The 22,134-nt window shown below is 43.2% G+C and overlaps 1 protein-coding gene across 4 annotated transcripts in view; it reads right to left on the bottom strand.

The window, feature by feature from the left end:
• PLCB1 (phospholipase C beta 1) overlaps nt 1–22,134 on the bottom strand; it is a 337,610-nt gene that overhangs the window by 240,077 nt on the left and 75,399 nt on the right. For all 4 annotated transcript variants that reach the window (XR_005953588.1, XM_041417186.1, XM_041417187.1 and 1 more), the window contains exon 3: nt 2,562–2,630. Coding sequence is in view for 3 of the 4 variants with exons in the window: in XM_041417186.1 (XP_041273120.1) it covers nt 2,562–2,630 (69 nt within the window). In the remaining variant the exon portion in view is untranslated. The remainder of the gene's footprint in view (nt 1–2,561; nt 2,631–22,134) is intronic.

Here is a 22,134-nt window from a genome sequence, read left to right on the forward strand (position 1 = left end):
TAGACTGCTTTTCATCTCCCAAGCATCAAGTGCCTTGGTACCCACTAAAACTCCCTTCTACATCACCAGAAACCCCAGTTCCTGCCCTCCTTGCAACAGCACTGCTCAGGGGCAGCCACACGTTCACTGCAGCACCCAAAAATGTGTTCTCAGCTCATTGCTTGTGCTACATAAGCAATAAGTAAGGACTGCAGGGTGAGAGCTGCACTTCTGTGCCTTCAGGGGAACTTTTGAGTCCAAACATTGAGGGAATGGAGAAAGCAACCAGAGCAGCTGCATGAGAAAACCAGGAAGATGCAAAAACCATGCAAGAACAACCACAAAACATATGGCACTGGACTTATGGAAAAATACTATGCAAACTGAATATCAACCAAAAAAAGAAATGGTAAAACCCTTTGTGCTTCTCAGTCCTTTTTCAGAAATGAAGACTACTCATGGCAGTGCACTGAATGCAGCATGAGAACAGACTGAGTTTTGGAAACCAGGACTGCCTACAGTCCTCTAAAATCATTTCTTGCTGGTGGTCTTGTGTGGCAGCACACCTCACACATTCTGGTAGCTTACTGTGGGGTAAAGCTAATGGCACTGAAACTTAGCTTACTATAAAAATGAAAAGGAATTACTCTTTTTATTTAATGGGGAAATCGAGGCTTATTAAAAAAGACACTTATTTCTATCAAAAAGCAGCAGTAGATCATAAATATACCAAATGAGGTTTAAAGATTCCCGTTAAGTTTTTAATGACAGCCCATGGGTGAAATCTACTCTTAGAATTCTGAAAAGATATAAAAAAATTAGTATAAACTGGCAGAAGTCCCCTAATATGAAAATTGTACAAAACCATGGGCAGAAGGAGGGGTGGTGGGGTGACAGAGAAAAGCACCTCAGTCTCTTGCTTTACAGTAAAAGCAGGGGGTGCTCCCAGCTGGAAGCAGAGCTGTAGAAAAGAGCCCCTGAAAAGCTTTGGTGAGTATCCTCCATTCCCAGGGCTCTCTCTTCAGCCAAAATCCCAGGAGTTTAACTGGAAACCTCAGTGCAATGCCTGCTGCTACCACCTGCCTTGGAGGCAAGCCTGCTAAAGCTGGGCTTTAGCTCCTCTGTGGCAGCGACACACAGGGGGCTCTGTAACGCTGCCCACCTGCTCCTCTGCTCAGCCCCAGCACAGGATCAGAGCACAGCTGGCACCAATGGCCCAAGAGCAGCCTTTCAGTTCACACCGTTTGCAAGATGCCATCGACAGCCAGCCCAGGTGCTGTTTAGCTGCTGCCCACACACAGATCAATGACAAAAAGCAAGCTCATTCACACAGGTGGTTCATTTCACCGCTCTGAGAGCCGGGATTTTCTCCTACCCTTCATTTAATGCCACCGCTGTCAGATCTGAAACGTGCTCTAACAAAACCAGCCTTTATGTAACCCAATAAATAAAAGTCACCAAGGCAATAGCTATGCATAAATTTTAGCTAAAAACATTTTGTTAGAAGAACATGAATGTCCTCTGTAAAGCAGGTAGCATTTTAAAATAATGTTCTAGACATTGTTAATACTTTATTGCTATTCATCATAGAACCATTAATCATGGTGAACTCATTTGGTATTAATGTGGATGTCATAAAGTACTTCTGTTGCATTTCAATTATAACTCAGCCTTTAAAATGCTGCCAGCACTACACGGAGAGCTTTGAAAGCCAAATATGAATAGTCTGTTCAGAGATAACTACAACTGCTTTCTGGCACGGAAAAACAACCTTCTCCATTCCTAAGGGCCCACAGGGGGCTGAGCAGCCCCTGGGGCTGTGCCTGGGCCCGGGGCTGCAAGGAAGAGAGGTCATCCAGACCCAGGAATACTCCTCCCCAAAGATGAGAGTAGGAGAAACATTCTTTTGGTCTGTTCAATCAGGGCTAAGCAGCAGCAAGGCCAAGCTTTCCAGGCCCTGGGGGATTTAATTTCTTCCTATCACTCCTGGGATGCTCTGAGGCACTCTCTTGCTTCCAGAGCTGAGTGCTTGGGTTTTTCCTCTCATGTGCTGTGTCTGCCCAAACAAAAACACCAGAGAGAACTAATATCTACAGCCTTCTGTCTGTAGGGACTGTAAATGAGTGCACAATACATCAGGACAAACCCAGAGGGAGCCGATATCCCGACCTCTCTGATAGCAGTTTAAAAAAAAAAAACCCACCCAAATCCTCCTCCTTGGCCTCAGGAGGCACTGAAAGAGGAAAATCACCAGCACAAAATACAACATGGACTCAAACAAATATCATCTCCCTGCCATCAGGGAAGCCAAGAACTTGTGTAAGTGTACCTTGACAAACCAGGATTTTTGCTCCTGTGCTGCCAGCAGAGCTTCCAGATGGTTTTTACACAGAGAATCCAAAGACAAAAGCTCAACAATCTCAACACTTCTCAACAGAAACAGCATTAAACAAATAAAAGGCAAAACACTTCTTTGTAGCTGCGGGAACGCTTTTTCTCCTTTTCAGTTCTTGCATATAATTTCCATTCTTTTTTATCCAGGTCATCAATGTAACAGGAAAGCACACAGCAAGAATTCCTACCTTGGGAGCTCTGGCATGTTTTCCACATCTGGCATCTTTGACAAGGCTGATATCCAGCAGCTCAGTCTCCTAGAAGGAAAAATTGCAACACAAGTAATTATTACGTTATTCAAGAATCCTTGTTGTGTTAGTGTCCCACTTCCCACATCTGTTTGTCCAAATGGAGATCAGCCTCCAGGAGAGCTCAGGTGCACCCGGGCAATTCCAAGAGCAACACTGTGCAGCTCTCCTAGGATATATAGATTATATAGAAGCCATAAGAGTCAAGCTGATTTCCTGGATTGCTAAACAGCAGCTGCTGTGCTTTTGGTTTAATCTGTTTAATACAATTTTAGCGTTTTGATGCTTGTCACAGTGTGACAAAAGGCAGTGTCACAAACAGAAAACCCTGCCTCTGCAATAGAAAAGCTGCTTTATTATTGCCAGAACTCTTTGAAAAGTGCTCATAAACCCCAAGAAGTGTTTTATCTGTAATGACAACAAGGTTCAACAATTTTAGTGACTGCTGCTCAGTAAGACACATGCACTTTTTGACAGGCAATTCATAGCTTGTGTGCTATTCCTGAGTTATGGGTTATACAACAAAGCTGGCACACCATGACAGCTTCTGTTGGGCAAATTCTTGCCCTCCCCTACATACAAGTAACATGAAGAATCCCCTTTCCCTGATTTGAGCATTAGGAAGAAGGATAGATGCTGGAGCAGTGTGATTCCCAGCTGCCAGCAGCAATCTGAAATACCCCAGCAGGAGTGACCACACTGCAGGGAGAGCCACTCCACTTGCAAGCATTGCAGCCTTCCAGAGTAGTAACTGCAAATGCTGTGCAGGGAACTTGAAATCTTTGTGCTGGACAAAGCCACTGCTCCTTTTCTTTTCAATTCCAAGGAGAAAAGAAAAAAAAAATTGATGGACATTACTTTGCCAAGGGTTGCTTGGGATCCTGATTTGGTTTTCGTTCTAAGGAGTCCGCTCTTGCTCAGCTCTTGCAGAGCTTTGTATTCTACAAACTCGACCAACAAATTTTCATGTGACTGTACATTGATCACATTTCCCTCTGTCCCCCCAGCAATCCCAGTTCCCTTCTGCTCTAGTACTTGCTCAGCTCTGTGAACACTTTTCCCCCTCTTCATGGAGCCTGTTTAGAGGACACTTGCACTTTTGATATGGTTATTTTTTGCTCTCACTTGCCTGAAAGAGGACAAGAGTGTCAAAGCTTGCAGAGATTAGAAGGAAGCATTGGCAGCGTGATAAAAGGTGGAAATAACTCCACCAATACTGAGGGCATATGGACACAAGAATTCTTCTGACAGTGCAGGTGAAACTTTAAATAAAAACAATTCACACTTAAGTGCACTGGAGGGCTTTGAGTCCTTTTAACGTTGAGTTAATCCATATGGCCATTAAGATCCTGGCAGGAATGAAAACTGGAATATGGCAGAGCTACATATGAGTTTATCACACTCAGAGCAAGACCTTGGGTGGGAAACAGGAGTTATATTTACAACATCAAATAATACCCACACACCAAAAATACCAACACACCAAAGTGGTCTCAAGCCCATGGTGAAATGTTCCACAGAAGCTCCAGGCACGTGCAGATCATAAAAATCAGATTTCCCAAGTGAAAGGACTAAGAAGCACTAAAAATAAAGGCTTTACCAGCAAACACATGAGGGAAATTAAATATGCTGAAGAAAAATGGATCTTACAGATCACAGAGATGCTGAACCACACAGTATGAATTTCAAACGTTTGTTTTTTTTTTATTTGTCTGGTATTTTGGTTTTTAAAACAAGAGAAGAACAACGAACAGAATTAGTAATTTAGTCACTTACAAAAGTGCAACTAGACCTCCCGTAATACAACACAAAAAGACCCTTTTAAGTGGAATAGCACACATTAAAAACAGACACAAAAAAAAGGAAAAGCAATGACCAGCACTCCCAAGGAACTGAACAACCCTGCCCAGGTCTGCTTCCTCCCAGATGGAGGAGGATGAGCAAGTATAGGGTTGGTTTGGAGTTTTCACTACTGCTTTCAAGCTGCTTATATGCCACCAAGCCATGTGCAGAAAATGTGACCACCTGAGGATCCAAGAACTGGCAAGGGCAGTCTGAGAGTAAAGGAAAAGTGGATTTTGTGGGGCTACTTGGCTCAGCCCAGCTGCCAGGGCTGTAGGAAAGGCTGATCCCTGAACATGCACCTCATGGCCTTCCTGCCCTGTTGCCTCTCTGGCAGAGAACACAGGGTTTGTAATCCTATCCCCAGAATCCTTTCTATCCCTATTTGACAACATCATTTAATGTAAATAGATGAGAGCAGGACCTGCATCCATGGAAGTGCCTCTGCAGGCAGCGTTCAGTGGGGCTTGGATAAATCAGAATTCCTAATGGGCCATTTCTTAGTACTTTGGTTCAAAGAAGCCTCCTGGAATTCCCTCACCCCAGGCACTTGCTTTCATCTTTTAAACAACTAATTAAGAGGGCAGAGATCAACTTCCCTGCAAGTCAGAGGAAATACAATTTCCTATTTCCCTATTGCAAAACGTGGGGGGATTTTTCTAAAAGGAAAATACACTTGAGCAGTGGCCAATAAATGCCCCATTTCCTGTGCAGCAAAACAGCCCAAGCCCTCCTCCAACTAAATAAACAGGAGTTTTGTTAATGACTTCCTCCAGCCAGCCTTGGAAAATGCACTCTGTGTTGTTGGGGGCATGGATACCCTGGCACCTGTGGGGGAAATAAAAATCCAAGTCCTCTGCAAATCCAACTTTTCCCTGTTTAGAGACCTCCAGTCATTGCTGCTGGGATTAAATCATGCAACAGAGTAACATCTCTTAATGCAAGTGGTAGATCCTCCAATCATTCATAATATAAAAAATCTGGAGCAGTGAATTACTAATCCTACCACGTTTGTTTTCAATTAGCAGCCGAGACAGAGGAGCATTCAGAGAGGGCTGCATTGTGCAATCTCACTTTTATGGGTGAGCACACACTCACAAAAGCAGTGGATTGTGCAACACTCAGTGTCTGCTTGAGCACTTGCAATTAGGCCCATCTGAACTTAATATAATAACACCAATTTATACCAGCTGAGGATCTGGCTCACTTCTATTTTAAACTGCCAAAATGATGCCGACTGAGTCACGGTGCCTTGGGAGCGTGCTTGTGACATAACCCCAGCTACAGAGCAGGAATTCTCCTGGATACCACTGGAGAGCTCTCCTGGAGAGCCAAGAGCAGCAGGGCAGGCTGAGAGCAGGACCAGCTACAGAACCTCCCAGAACAGTGCCAAGGAGACCCAGCAAGAGCAGGTGTGCATTGAACAGTGCACGGGTTAGCCCACAGAGAGAACTGCTTTCTAGACATCCCTCACAAAAATAATCCCACTCTTCTGCAAGCACTCATTGTGCCTCAGGAGTCGTGTATTGCTCTGACCTCAACTGTTCAACCTCTGTTTTCATGTCCCTTCCTTGACTGGATGTTCTTTTTTCCCAGTGTATGGCACAGCTCTTAGCCAGTGCCACTAAGGGAGAAGGTGTAACGAATTAAAACTCTGTAAACTCATTTTCCACTTAGCTGGAAAACCTGTAGCTTCACAGTTTCAAATCTGAAGAAGAAATTGGGTGCCTGAAAGCTTATCTAATTCTTCTGACTACTACCAGTCAGTCTACTAGAAGACACAAGACTGCCTTCTAAGCTTGCTTCATACACTGCTAGCGAAATAAACTTTGGAAAATGAAGCTGGTTTTCTAAACAAGCACCATTTAGTGCTACTGGATGGCAACATCTGGTCAAAGTTTTCAAAGGGACAAAGCCAATTTGCTGAAACAAACTTCAGAGAGCCAAACAACACTTTCTATTGGGAATAGCTAATCAAAATGAATTAGTACTTTAATATTCAAAGTCTCTGTTTTATCATTCTCTGAACACAAAAGCACTGAATATCTCTGGAAGAAAAAATGTACACAGTTCTGTGCTATACTTATTTTCATTCAGCATTTTAAAAATGTTGTTTTAAATAAAACCACGTGACTGCTGTCCTAACAACATGAAAGAAAACATTAGAAAAATACTTGAATCTGATGAGGGGCAATTACAGAATCACAGAATCATTCCAGCTGGAAAAGACTCCAAGATCACCGAGTCCAACCTTTGACCAAATACCAGCATGGCACCAAAGGCTCTGTCCAGGCTTTCCCTAAGCACCTGCAGGGATGGTGACTCCAGCACGCCCTGGGCAGCCCATCACAATGTCCAACCGCCCTTGCGTGAAGAATTTACAAATTACAAAGAAATTACAAGCTATGCTAAAGAACTACCTTAGGTAAATAGATATGCAAATTCATCCATTTACAGCCACTTATGGAATACACCTTGCTCAGGTTTCAGGGATTTGGAGAGTGATCTATCAGCCACACTCTGATTAACCCCAGGATTAATTTCTCCACAGTGGGATTGAATACCTAATCCCAGTTCCAAAAGGGTGCTTGCAGAGCTAGGGGATGTCAGGTATCATTCCTCTGCTCAGAACACACCATTTTTCCTTATTATCAATGAGAATAAATTGAATGAAACACAGCAATTTGTCTCCTCATCCCAAAGGAAAACGTGGAGGACTGGTGAGACTGATTTAACAGAAACCTGCACCGACAGCTACAAGTAGGAACAGCACGGTTGTCAATGACTGTAATTGGAGCTGTGCTAAGGTAGTGCTGTGCTTCCCCAAAAGTGCCTTTATAGAATTCATAAGCTGCATCCCACTAGAGAGAGACAGTCCCTGAAGAAGCTGTCTCCATGCTTCCTCCTGGCAGCACACAATTCAATTACTGGGCATCAAAATGATGGGCTGTGTCAATAAGGCAGCAGCAGAGCAGCACGTACACCTCCCATCAACAGGAGAACTCTCCTCAACAACTCCACAGCCTTTTGCTGCACAGCTGTCCTTCACAAGTTCAAAGTACTTTGTTACCTTCCCACACACTCTTCTCAAAGAAAAAAAAATAAAAATTATGTTATTAATGCTAAACTTGCCAACCTGCCCAAAGCAACCACACCTCCTTCTAGCTCCTTGCAGGTGATGGATAAAGCAGCAGCAAGGCACTGAAATGATGGAACAAAGGCTCTTACTCCTCGAGTAGCCACTGACATCTCAAGGATCAATCAAACACACAAAATTTTAACTTGGTTAAAGTGGCTTCTGAATTCTCTGCGTTCTAAACATCTATTACAAAATCCAAAGCCCAAAACAAATCCACCACCCTGGCACACGAAATGAAAATTTGGGTGAGAGGCACAGCTGTTCGTGAGGGGAAACACAGCAAACACTGCTGCCTCCACTACTTCCCTCAGAATCAAAGCTTTTCAGGCTGTTCCTTTCTGGCCCACGAGCACTGGCAGAAAATCCCCGCAGCCTCATCCAGGCCAGGCCTGTTCCGGCGCGAGGCTGGGCACGGCTCACCTCGCACTCCGGGGAATTGCCAAAGCCCCAGAGAGGAGGGTCCAGAAGAGGGGACTGCTTGTCATCAGCAGCTCCCGGTGGAGTTGGGGAGGCATTGCTGCCATTTGTTCTGTTAGCTGTGGTGACAGGGGACATCCCCTGAGAGTGACAAGGGACATGCCCCGAGGCAGGGAGTGATGGAGAAAGCACAGAGCTGTGCTCCTCTTACACAGAACAGCAGCTTGGAAAACAAGAAGGGATGGGTTTAAACCCTGCTTTGACCACAAGGCTCCTTAGGTCTGGACTAGTCTTTCTGAACAATGGCAGAACCATGGGGCTTGGTATCACAGAATGGAAATTTTTTTTAAAATCACTCAAACAGAATGAAAACAGAATGATTTCTTACTCCCCAAAATGTATTATCTGTAAATTTGAACTTGTGCTAATCTTTACTGGGTGGTCACCAAGTCTTAATTCCAAAAGACTTGGGGAACCTCAGCAAGGCAAGAACCAGAATTTATTATTTGACTCCACTGCTCTGGGAATGAGCTCTAGACACCTTGAAAGGTTTCCTGGCACTTTAGGAAGAATCTCCAAGCAGAGTTGCATGACATCTCTCCCTGCAAGGCCCTTACAGGAAGCATTCCTATGGAAAAACAAGCCCCAAACGGAAAAGTTTTGGCTATCTTAATAACACAGAGTCTCTCAATGTATCCCTGGAGTTGTAAGAACAGCAATATTTTCTAGTACAGGGGAAATGATCTGTGGTTTATATAAAGCATAAAATATTGAGCTATTAGGACAAAAATGAGAGGGAATTTTCACGCTAAGTGCCCTTTTAATAATGAAAGTGAAACAATTCTTCTGCAGCTATGCATAGAGTTCTCTGCTGCTTTATCAAAGGGAAATTTCATTTACTTGGATTTACAGATGCTGTGGCTGAGCCGCCTAGAAACGGGCACAGAGATTTAACAACATAAATGTTAGTGCAAAGAAACAGGAAGCAGAAGAACACAGTAAAGATTTGCTGCCTGCCTTCATCCCAGCAGACTGACCATCACAAACAGGCAAAGGACACAGGGAAAACTCAGCGTGCTCTGATCAGCCATCATCCCAAGTGTTAGAAGCAGTGCACTGGAAAAAGAGAAAACTGCCACACCAGGTAGGACTTCAGCCATTCACGAGTCTCAGCCAAATGATGCTACAGTCCAGTCCAAAGTCACCAGTGTTGATAGAGTATACGCTCAGCTTGGTATATAAAAACACTTCCCCATCAGTCAGAGTGTCAGTACATGCTCCAAAAAACCAAGCCACAGTCCTTAATCTTACAGCCTAAACACACAAGACAATCAGTGAATGAAAGGAGCAAAGGGTTTGTGAAGTGATCCCCAGCAGGACAGAGGAAAGCAATGGCCAAGCTGGAGGAGTACCCCTCTATCCTAATCCCACATCCTTCATGAACATGGCACCCCTTATCCCACAGCTGCCTGTGCCCATGCTCTCCCTTTCCAGTTCTTTCCACAAGAACACTCAAACCCAGAAGTTTCTCATCCAAACAACTTGGATTTGTTGCAGCATGCAGTGGAATTTGTGGACAGGAACACCTTGAATCTACCTGGTTGGAACTGGTTTGGATCTGCTAAAATTGCTCTTGCATCGCTGCCCATCCCACTCACACAGGCAGGGAAGAACAGGAGCAAAAGGAGAATTCATGAAGTGCAGCCATATTCAAAAATGAAAAGAGCTGGGGGAGGACCTGCTCCAGAAGAAAGTACAAAAGCACCTTGTAGGCAGCCTTCATAATGGTACTTGACTGATTTTTATTCACATAACTGAGAATAACCTGGCAATTTGTAGCTTTAGAGTCACAGGGAAGAGTACAGTGAATTGAAGTTTAAACAGTATATTAAAAAACCAAAAAAAGCAGTATTTCTATTAAGAAACTTTTCCTTTCAAATCACAACTCAAACATGTATGATTATGATGATTAAATGCCTGCCCAAGAAAGGATCTATCATATTTTTGGGGTGATGTTCTCATGCCATTATTTCCCACTGACAGGGGATCACAGATTACACAAAGATTATGGTTTTCCCTTTGAAGCAAGTAAAATGTATTATTTTCAACAGTGAACAGCAGGAGCAGAGACTTTCACCCCACATGGAAAACCACTGCACAACTCCTGCTCTACCACACCTGACAGTGCAGCTCCTCCTCATGAAAATCTGTCCATCGACAAAAGGTTTTCCAAGACTGAATGAGATCCAAGGCTTTTGAACTTCAGAAAAGCCCCTTTTTTTAATGCATGCAGCATATGTTGGAGGCATCTAAACAGATATCAACAAAGGAATGGCTCTGGCTGTTTGATGTTAGAAGCTACTCCAGCAGGTTGCTTTTGAACTTCAGAAAAGCTCTTTTTTAATGCATGCAGTGTAAGTTGGAGGCATCTAAACAGATATCAACAAAGGAATGGCTCTGGCTGTTTGATGTTAGAAGCTACTCCAGCAGGTGAGGGTGCTTTTGTGGAGGGATTTGGAGACTGCACATTCATGTCAACCGCACAGAACATTTGGCTTGTCTGTGTTAAAACAATCAATGCTTTTTACAGATCTAAATGTAACACAGTTGGGAGATTAGGACCTTGGAGTTGCTCTGCTCCCCACATAACACAGGGAGTTTTAAAGTTAAGGCACAAACACAGCAATCCATGCCCTACTTACAGGCCTGCCACTTCCATGCATGGATAAAGAGAATCAACTAAAACTGCATGGAAGCAGAATGTACATCCCTGCCAGCTCCTCTAGCTACAGCCCTGGCATGTGTTACTTAACTGGAAAATCCACAGTCCAGGCACAATTCCAACTGGAGACTCCAGCTATAACATGCTGCTTGAGCACTAACAACAGCTGAAAACCTGCAAAACCTGGAGACTGGGAAGAACCTAAAGCATCCACAATTTTGGAAAGGGGAGGAGAAATAACCCCAGCACGTTAGTGTGATAGGCAGAGCTTTGGAGGAGATGATGAAAGGAGTATTAATCACATGAAGGTAAAACAATTAAAAAAAAAGTGACAGCATGAGCTTGCTGGCCAGATCATACCTAAACTTCTAATATTTCTTTTTTCTTTGCACAGGAAGCTTTGAACTCTGACTGATTTTGATTCATGACATGAGCTGGAACTGGCAAGTCATCATCCCAAACTCTGGGGTGAATTTAACCTGAAGGAGCTACAGAGAAGGTTCTAGAAGTGATCACAGAAGCCAGCGTAGGCTCCTGTTAGAAGAGACTCAGAGAGCTTGGCTTCCAGCAAACAGCTACGAGGGGGATGATTATTGTCTATAAATGCATGCATTGTGTAATCAGCTGAGAGGAAGAGGAACTATTCAATCTAGAAAGAAATAAGAACTGAGTTATGTGGATTCTAATAAGTGTGGGCAAAATTAGGACTATTTTTCTTCACAATTTGAAAGCAAAAATCACTTTTAAAAGGGGATTTGAGATGTGTTTCTGAATACTAATACATGCACTACACAATATCCATAAACATGGAGCACAGAAAATGTTTTTCTACAGTAGTGATCTAAAGGAATTGTATTTATTTACAGCTAAATCTTTGCATTCTCACCACTCCAACTGCCAGGCAGCTTTATCTACAAAGTTACCACTGGATAGTTCAGAGAGTAATTCATTAAATGCTAATTTGTAAGTGACCTATCTGGCAAGTGTTGACACTCCAATTTCAGAGGAGATTTATACTTCCAGGCCCCTTAGATGAGCGTCAGAAAAAGGCAGCAGAAGCTGCACACGCAGAGGGAAAAGCTTTTCCCAGCCAGATCCTCGACTGTTTGCTGCTCTCAGGGAGGGTGAAGGACACAAACAGCATCAGCTGAAGGTGTCCACGCACACCAGAGAGGTGAGGGCACAACAGCTCTCCAAGGAGAGCTTTGTTCTGAGGAAATCCTATTTTGCTTCTTCAAAATGCACAGTCCCTAGTGCAGAAGCTGGGCAGCAATTGTCCGTGTTCTGTGCTGAGGCACAAACTCTCATTCCATCCTCCCACAGCCCCTTTTCACTTCACCTGCTGCTGCCACACTTTAATTTCCCTTATTACCTCCATTTGCTGCTTACCTTGGAAATATAAGTGAGTTCAAAACAGTTACTTGTTCGGTGTTTATTAGGAAATTAATTAGAGGGGAGTAAGAATTTCTTGCTAATTTATTCTTTACAAGCTGTAATCATTATTATTTTTGCATGCTCTCAGGGTTTATGGATAAGTACATCTTAAAAATCAAAGCAAAAAAGAAAAAAAAATAAAAAAATCCCCAGACCAGAATCAGTGAGTGAGTCTCTACAGATTTAATTTCCATTCATCTGCTGTTAATCTGAATGCATAATATTCTTTACCATTATTTTATAAATCTCTAGCTAGAGCTGGGAAATTATTTTTATTGAAGTATTTGCATGCACATGCCTCAGATTCTTTTTGTCTTGGCAGCTGTGCCTGAAACTGGAATTTACACTGAATGAGGAAATACGGGTCATTCTGCAAACACAACAGAGATGAAGTCAATGGCAACTTGTTGGAAGACCTTGAATTCTTGCCAAGCCACGTTTCCCAAAATATTTTGCCCTACACCACACTGAAGCCTCAATTACCAGCTACTCTCTCCTGGAGGAGCCAGCTGCTCTGAGCATCAAAGGCACACAGAACAGAACCGAGCTGTAATTCAGAAAAAAACCTGTAAAGATGGATGATTAGCTCTTCTTATCCTTCATCAAACTGAAGAACACACTTTCCTTAACTGGGGCTCACTTCAGCCTACACCTCAAGTGTGCCAATAGTTGCATCACACTCGGCATACTCCAAACTTTGCATTTTATTCCTTGCTTGAATCCAGCACTTTGGGGCTGTTACAAGATGTGTCTTGTTGGCAGCACAGACACAAGAAGACACACGAGATGTTTTCCTCCCCTATCAGGGCACTCTTTAGCTCTTTCCTGTTTATATTTTCTCCTGCTATGTGGAACTAAAAACAAGGCAGCAAACCCAAGGTTAGCCCTGCTGTCTAATGATGTTTCTTTATTTAGCAGCTCGTTTGACTGCAGTTGCTGTTTTCTCCCCCAGAAATGTTCTCAGTTCTGTTCATTCCTTGCTTGAATCCAACACTTTGGGGCTGTTACAAGATGGGGGTTTTTTGCTAACTGTGTCTTGTTGGCAGCACAGACACAAGAAGACACACGAGATGTTTTCCTCCCCTATCAGGGCACTCTTTAGCTCTTTCCTGTTTATATTTTCTCCTGCTATGTGGAACTAAAAACAAGGCAGCAAACCCAAGGTTAGCCCTGCTGTCTAATGATGTTTCTTTATTTAGCAGCTCGTTTGACTGCAGTTGCTGTTTTCTCCCCCAGAAATGTTCTCAGTTCTGTTCTCTGGAGCATAATTATTCCAAGTACCTTTCCCCCAGCAGCAGCACACCAAGACTTCTTGACTTGCAAAAGGAAGTTCATATTCTTGAAGGTGACTGAAACACGACTTGAAGAAAGTATTGAAAGACTCAATCCTGGCAGGGAAATGCAAAAGAAGGAGAGGACCCAAATACTTTGCAGGTTCCCCAAGCCTCTATGAATCACAATTTTTAAAAACCTCAAGGGCATTTTTCATGGCACAACCAACCTGCAAGCCTGAAGGGCACTTAACACCCAAACAAACTGATTTGAATCCATTTGTATCTCATATTGCCAGAAAAATCATCTCACTTTTCCAGTGCTCTCCCTGACACGACCTGGATGTCAGCTCTGCGTTTCTTTTCCAGACTTGAACCACTCAGCATGAAATAATCCTGCTGGATGATTGCCTGGGCTGGGGTGTGTTGGTTGTTATTATTCTTAATGTAGCAGCCAAGGTGATTTCACCAATTTCCTCAAATGAAGCTGCAATTTCTGAAATAAGGCACATCCTAGCGAAAGAGATGAATGGGAATCAGAAATGCTTTGGGAGATGTTTCATGCATGCTCTAAAATACCAGCTTCCTCTTGCATGTGGGAAGATTTACTGCCTTCCTGCTTGGAAAAATACCTTTGGATTTCAACAGTCAGTAAGGTTGTCACTCCCACATCTGTGAAAATACAGCCAAGTTTGGACAAGCTACTGAAACATCTTTCACACACAATGAACTTAAAAACCCAGAATATAGCTGCATGCTGTTATTCTCAAAGTGCATAAGGGAAATGAAATGTTTAATCTAGCATTTCACAATATCTAAGTGGTTAAGCTTGCAGCTTAAGTAATGTCTTAACAAGTGCCTTGTTTCTTTCTAAATAAAATTTCATGTGTAATGAAATTATCATTAGGAATCAAGGGTATGATTTAGCTCACCTTTCAAAGCAGGCTAGGCTGCCTTCAGAATAACACAAAAAAGTGCTAGTATTGAATAAAAAGCAGGAAAGTTGGGGGGGGAAAAAAAGACTCATATGCTTAGGAAAAGGAATGATTTTTCTGTAATTACGTAGATTGAGAAACAGCTATTTTTGTTACCATCTTCAAAGAGACTATTCAAGTTATGGAAAGTAAACAGAGGAAAATTAGAAGAACAACTTTTTTTTTTTTAACCCTCCCAGAAAAATGATGGCTTGAAAAGCAACAATGAGACAACAAATCTATTTAGGAGAACAAGGAGAACAGTGCTTGGGTAGAGGCTGGGGTCAGTGGTATCACCGACTGTGATTTTAGCCCATGGACACATCAGGTCAGGATTTTACTGATAAGAATTTAACTGCAGCTTGTCACCCTCACAAATGCCTCCCACAACACGCAGCTGGGCTGGCTGTAAGGGACAGCAGGGGTGATGACACAAGGCACTTGTAATTAGAACCGGGGTGACAGCTAAGCCCTGTAAAAGACACATGGTGGGGGAGAAAGCAAATAAACAGGAACTTGCTAGAAGGTCATGTCTGTGTGTTTAGTGGTCAGCCCTTGCAGCCTTATAATGACAATTATGATATTTAGGGCTCTACTTGGTGATTTTTTTCCCTACTGCTGTTTGTGAGTCCAAGGTCCTGTATGAGAATCACGGGATTAAACATAGTTTGGGGTGTGTAGAGAGACACAAGTTTTTAGGCACGTATCTCCTGCTCTGTGTATGCAATAAAAAAAACTTTCTCCAGTTAAACCAGACTCTCAGATTCTCATTATCCTTCCTCAGGAAAGGAAAACTCAATCATAAGCCACAGTTCACCACCTTCCCCTATTTTTTGCAGGATGTTTTATACAACAATTCACAAAGCATCTCACAGAAGGGTCAAGAGTGACCACAACGAACGTGTTCTACTTGATAACGGGCAAACACAAAACTGGCAGAAACTGTGCAATTCTCTCAAAAGCAAGCAAATAAACACAGGGACTTGTGCCACTCTTTCCTCCACACCTTTACGTATATTCCTGTTACAAAACTTGCCCCTTTTGTAACAAATAAAATACCCCCTCAGACACATGATGTAACATTTTATATTTCTTCTTTAGTCTGGATTGTCTCCAGGATCTTCCAAACTTGATTCAAAACACTAATCTGTGTATCAACACTTTTGGAAATGTGGGTATATGACAGTGCAACGGCATTCTCACTTCCTTTCCCACAGTAAATAATTTTTTTAATTCAGAGAAAAAAATTGCAGAAACACCTTTTATTTCTCTAAAAATTTGGCTTTACTGAGTCCGTATCTGAATTTACCTTTTTCTGTACAGAAAAGTCTCTTAAATACTAACAGTGTGTATCTATTGCTTGAAATAAGTTTTTATTTAGGCTGGGAGAGGCTTTTTCTCTCTTAGTCTGAGTCTCTCTCAGTAGCCTCAACCTTTCAAAAGGATTGTTTACTACTTCAATTAAAGGAGAACAGAATAACATGACCAATTAAAAAGATGAAGGAGATGGAGTTTTATATTAAACTTGAAATTACCCTTATGGATAAACAAACCTTAGCCAATTATCGCAGCAGCAAAACAAATTAAGATACAGTCTCAAACCAGATTAAATACGAGATTAATTTCTTCAACAAGTACGTGCCCAAGATGGGAGAGCTCAGCAGCCACAATCCTGTGTGTCCCTGTCATTCCAGCCCTGAAGGAGGACTACAGATTGTTCAGGCCTAGGGAAAGCACCAGTAGGAATGGCATTTTCATACTTCTTCCACTATATTGTGTAACTTTTGTTATGAGTTTAACAGACTCATTTGTTCTTCAGGAAGATCCTATCAATATTTGAGCAGCACATCCAACCTCCACCAAATAAATCAACCAATCTTTTATTGCCCTGGAAATAGAATCCACATTTGATCATCTCATAAATAATTGCTCACCTCTGATTCTCAGAAGAGTTTGAATGGTCCATTATCAGGCAGAAGCCTAAATAACGTACTATTACTATTCCATTGATGGCACATAGTCTCTCCCCCTCCAAAATTCATAATTAAAGAAACAGGCTGGGCATATCGACTCTGTTCACTTCAGAAATATTGGACACATTTGTTTCTTCTGCACTTGTATCACAGGGACAGGAATCTGCACACTGTCTTTTCCCCGGCAATAAATCCCAAGGAAACATCAGCAATGTAGGGAATAAATCTCAATGCCTACTACTGTCCGATTGATTTGGTTTCTGAAGGGTTTTCATGCTCCATCAGAATCCAAGGCAAACTAAACACCAGACACTACGAAGAAACAGGAAAAACCATTTCCAAAACGGATTTATAAAGTACACTTTGGAAATAGGCAGAGAGTTAACATTTACTTTGGCTGCGTAAGCCCTCCTGAAGTTTCCCTGGAACACAGGAACGCTCCTCAGGGCTGTCTCAGCGTGCCTGTGCCGCTCAGAGCGGGTTTCCCTTCAGGACCAGAGGCAGGGATTGCTCCCGAGCTGTCCCGTCCAAACCCCGCTGTGTGGGTAAGGGAAGCGCGGCTGCCTTGGCTGCACACGCCCAGCGCCCGAGCTGGCTCCGTGGGTCACTCCTGCTGGGACTCCCCGCAGTGCCACCAGCCTTTGGGAAGCTTCAGAGGACAAGGAAAGAAACACATCCTGCGCCTTGTGCTGCTTTACGAGCCCAGGAACCAACCCCCACTGGGTAATAAAACATGCCCTGTGCAGAATCATCACTTCTCCCTTTAGATGTGCATGGAGCAAGGCCCTGCTTCTCTTCTCTTTCAACCCCAAAATTAGTTTCCAGAATGGTATAGGTTATTAAAAAAAAAAAAAAAACAAACAAAAAAAACCCCCAAACTAACAAAAAAAAACCCTTGTTTCTTGTTTCTGATACCTGATAGGAAAATTAACATCTTTATACAGCAGTAGCTGCCACTCACCACAGACCTTCCTACATCTGCATGTGCAGCTCCCTGAGCATAAATAGATAAGGAAAAAAAAAATGTGATTTGAATTTATTATATCATCTCAATGCTGTTGATATTAGACATGTTACCAGTGGTCTGCTATGCATGCAGGTTAACATATGTCTCTCCCATTACGGAGTCAATATCCCACCCAGTGTAAATCTCAAAGTTCAGCATGCCCCGAATTAAATCCTGTAATGACTCCTAAAGATAGCCATACAATCTCTAATGTCAATACCATACTCTGGTCCATGGTTATAATTTGTTCAGTCAATAATTCACCACAGTCTACTAAACTTAGTACTGGCTTCCTCAAAAGTGCTAAAATAAATGTTTAAAAGACTCCCAATAGCATATTTATAGTTGCCTATAATTGGCTCTGCAGCATCACAGGAGCACATCACAGAAATTATATATATAAATCAGACCACGATCTTAATTTCACACTTGTTCTCTAAGGCTTGGCATAAACAATTGCAAAGCCTCCTGTAGTTCATGATAGCCTTAATCCACAGCCCAGGCTGCACAGCCAGCAAGACTCCTCTGAGTTTTGTTCTCCTTTGGCTATGTCAAGAGTCTGAGCAGAAGCCAAAGGCCAATTCCCAGCTGACATTACAGGATCGCTCCTCATTAGGAAATTTCTGATTCCACAGTGTAATTCAGCCCCAGCAAGGTGCTGAGAGCAGTCAGGTCTGTGGGATGCAGCTGTCGTGGAATAGGACTGGCTGTGGGACCACACAGAGTTATGGATGCAAAGGGGAAAGTGCCCCTGCCCTGAAGAACTCCAGAGATCCATGGTGGAGGGCTCCTTCCTATTCAGGTGTGACCTTCTGGGTGACAACAGTCACAACAGAGCTCTGATTTTCAGAAGAAGGATTACCAGCAAGTGAGCAAGTGCCAGCTTGGTTATCTCTATTACCTCACTCTTTGTTATTAAAAAAAAAACCAAACCAAAAACAAAATAAAAAAAAAAAGAAACCAATACAAGCAAGCAGCACAGAAGCACTAACTGTTTTCAAAAGCTTGTTATCTATCTTTGTGATAGATATGAGCTCCATAAGAAGTCAAAAAACAAGGAGGGAAAAAAGGCTGGCTGGCAAATGTTGATGTACAGCAGCTCATGTTATAACACACACTGCTGGATTCCTTTTTCCATCCATATGCCAGGAACAATTGACCTAAGGCAATGCTTTTTTATTGCAACTTTTGGCAGATCCAGTCAATATCCATTATTTACAATTATGCTTTTGTGTGTGTGTTTCCGCTGTAGTATCTCTGCCTAATTGTCAAGTCCAGATAGGACTTTGCCATATAATTATTCAAAATGCATTTAGTAAGTGATGCAGATGGAAGATACAGGAGGAAAATAATACCAGTATGAAATTACATTCCTAACAGCACCCTGCAATGCATCTCTCTAAGCAGAAAGTATATGGTAAGCTAGCACTAAAAACCCTCTACCAAAACCACTCGTTGTTCATGTTTCCTTCAGTAATTCAGTAGTAAATTCCTGATCTGTAGTGACCAGCAGCTGCCTGGGCCTGCACTGCAAAATCCCAGAACACAGATCCTGCTTAGGACTAAAACCCACAACATAACTGGAGTCCTCTAGACCCATGCTTTAAACAAAAATTCCATGTTCCACACCGGGGTGACAGGGCTGGGGGACAGGACCTGGTCTAAGCACAGACCTGCTGCCTCCAGGAGTTACAGTTCAAAACTCAGCTTGATTCAGCTCAGCTCAGCAGATTATGGAGTTTCTTTCAGCTGACAAATTTTTGATGTGGTATTTCAAGAGGGTGATAAACTTACTGCAAACTGATTCAATTTGTCATGTGACAAATTCACCTAGTGGCCAGAGGTCCTGAACTTTCCCTCTGAATAGCTGAAGGCAGACCAGGCAGGTACCAGTTTAGTATCCAGCTACATCCAAGCTTCTCTCTTCTGCTCCTGGGACAGCCAAGATATTACCTATGGAAAGGTAGAAGGGAGAGGCAGGGGGGAGGCACAGGACTGTCAATATCAAGTACACAACATAAAATACACTGTCTGTACTTGCTTTCAGGGCTCTTTGCAAGTAACCACATCTTGATGCCCCTCCCTTGCTTTCAGGCTCCTTTATGTGAGCATCTTCTAGTGAGTGATAAGAGGAAGCTGCAGGCTGGAATTTGTAAATGCACGGAGTGTGGGAGTTGCTCAATTCCCCCTGGAATAAATGGTACAAGCACTAGCAGTGCTAATGGAGGATTAGCTAATGGAGGATTCCCCTGAGACATGAGCTTGTCTGAATTACCTACCCTGATAGGACTCTTGGAGGACAGGGGAGCTTTGGCAAAGCTGCACTTCCAACATTTTAAGCCAGCCAAATTAGTCTAAATGAACAATGGAGGCCAAAAAAAGCTTCAGCAATGTAATTTGGCTTTGTGCTAAATATAGTACAACAGTGTGCGTTCTGTTCTGAAGTGCAACTCTAACACAAAGCAAAAGATAACTTCTAAACCCTCTCAACAATCTTCTTTGCACATCCCTGTGAAAGATGAGGGATCAGGCATTGCCCAATACCTGATTTGCAGTCCTTGAGCAAAACCAGTGCAGAATGACATACCAATACAAATAACCTGACCAGAATCAAGTGGCAGCTGAGTTCAGTGTGTTCATCAAGTATGTTCCCCTGTTCATGAAGGGATCATAGGAAGGAAAACTGGAAGAAAAAACCATTCCTCAGCAAGCCCAATAATGGACTTGTGCAGTGATCCCTCAACAAGCCCTGTCCACTTCTGCTTCTCCTAAGCCAAGCAAGTGATGGAAGGAATTGTTCTGCTCCTCTGCTCACGTGTCTCCCCAGTGCCACGACTGAGCAGCTCCAGCAGCCATGGCAGAAGCAGGCTGATGTTCCCACTAAACCAGGCTGCAAGACACCTACTCCAGGCTGGGAAAGGAGCGGCTGCGCACCCACAGGCTGCCAGTTCTGCTGCAAGCTCGGCTGAGAGCTCCCTCCAGCCCCTGTCCCTGCCTCCACAGGCAACATAACCTGAGGAGCTCAGTCCCACTCCAACGGGAGAGATTAGGATTTCACACAATCTGGGGTGACAAGCATTTGAGCAGGCTCTTGTTGGCATGCTGAGCAAACAAATCCCATCATTTCCTTTCATTTAATTTTTGCTGTTTGCAGATAAGAAGTATTTGTTTAAAAAAAAATAAACAAGACACCAAGAAATGGTAAAATACTTCTAGGCTTGTTGCAGAAAGGTTGAATAGAGAGAAAATGCTAAGGGTCAAAAAGACTAAATTCCTTATCCAGCTCCAATAGCCCTGCTGGCTCTGCCTTCTGACAAACAGCATCCCTGAGATGCTGCCCATACTGCCACTGGCAGAACTGCTCATATTGGATTTTCTCTCCTCCATCCTTTCCTCTTATTCCTCCAAAGACTCCTCTGTCTTGGCATCCCCTACTCAGGCTCGCCATCTCCTACCCCTGCCAACCCACCATTTGTCTGTTCCAAGGTTTTTGTGCATTTACAAAAGTGACCTCATGACCTCCTGTAAAAGTCACCTTGCCAAGGCAAAGGGATAGCCAGAAGACAAACAGACACTTCCCAGTGCTGCCTGTGGCATCAGCCTGACCTGCTAGCATGGGAACTCTCCTTCCCTGAGCTATTCCTGCTCACTCACATCCTCTGGCCCCACACAGCCCTGGCTGGTGGATCCAGCCGCTGCCTGCAGGGTTTGAGGGAAGTTTGTGCTCAATTCACAGGACTGGAAGTTTGGCCATCCAGGTGCAGGTGAAGACATAGCTGCAGCAGCCAAACAAATTTGCTGGCAGCCCTCACATCAGTGCTCCAGACATCACTGCAAAGTTCTCTGATGCAATTTCAGCTGTGTGGAGCCTGGGCTGGAGTCATCTGTGAGAGGCAGGATTTCACCAAGGAGCCTTCCTGCAAATAACATCTCCTTCCTCGTGCAATCCCAAACACGCTGTGACTCCAGGCTCAGGATGGTTGCTCTGGCCATAATGAAGTGCCTGGCCTTGTTCAAGTGTCATGGTTACACAATGGGGTTAGTGAAGCACAGCTCTGACTGACTGGCGTATGGAGATAAGGCATTTTGGAAGACCAAACCTGCCTTCTCCCACAGGTGCTACTTTGGGGGAAGTTTGGAACAAGAAGAAACCACAGCTAATTTCAGAACATTCACTTGGAAAACAGGTCGGGCAAGGCACAAGCAGACTTTACTTGAAAATGAAGATATTGAGACATTCTCTTGTAACACTTTCTATAAGAAGAAAATTAACGCTCTCTTCTCCTTACAGCCTCTCTAAAGAAGCTCATTTCCTTCCAGTTGCTATCTTGCAGAAATAATGTCTTGACTCACAAAATTTGTCTTCAGTAACCAACAGCAAGCAACAGAACGTGTCTGTACTTGGAATCTAAGAAAAAAGGAAACTATGTTTGTCCTCCCACAACCAGGCAAGCCAAAATTATTTGGGGGATAATTTTAAATCACACATGTGTTTAAAAATATATATGGAAACATACTTTTCGGTTTGTTTAAACCAAGGGTGTATGTCAAGGACCATCAGCTTCTACTCCTCCTAGACTTTGATGGCTTGTTTAGCCACAAGGGAGAAGAGGAAGTTATTTCTTTTTGTGGTAAAAAAGAAAAATAAACAACCCCCCTCCACTCCTCCAAACCCACTCCTCCTCACTCACACACACCAGAAGACCCAAAGTCAAACAAACAATAGCCCCAGAGG

The sequence above is a fragment of the Onychostruthus taczanowskii genome, unplaced genomic scaffold (genome assembly GCF_017590055.1).
Source record: "Onychostruthus taczanowskii isolate IOZ18803 unplaced genomic scaffold, ASM1759005v1 scaffold55, whole genome shotgun sequence".
NCBI lineage: Eukaryota > Metazoa > Chordata > Aves > Passeriformes > Passeridae > Onychostruthus > Onychostruthus taczanowskii.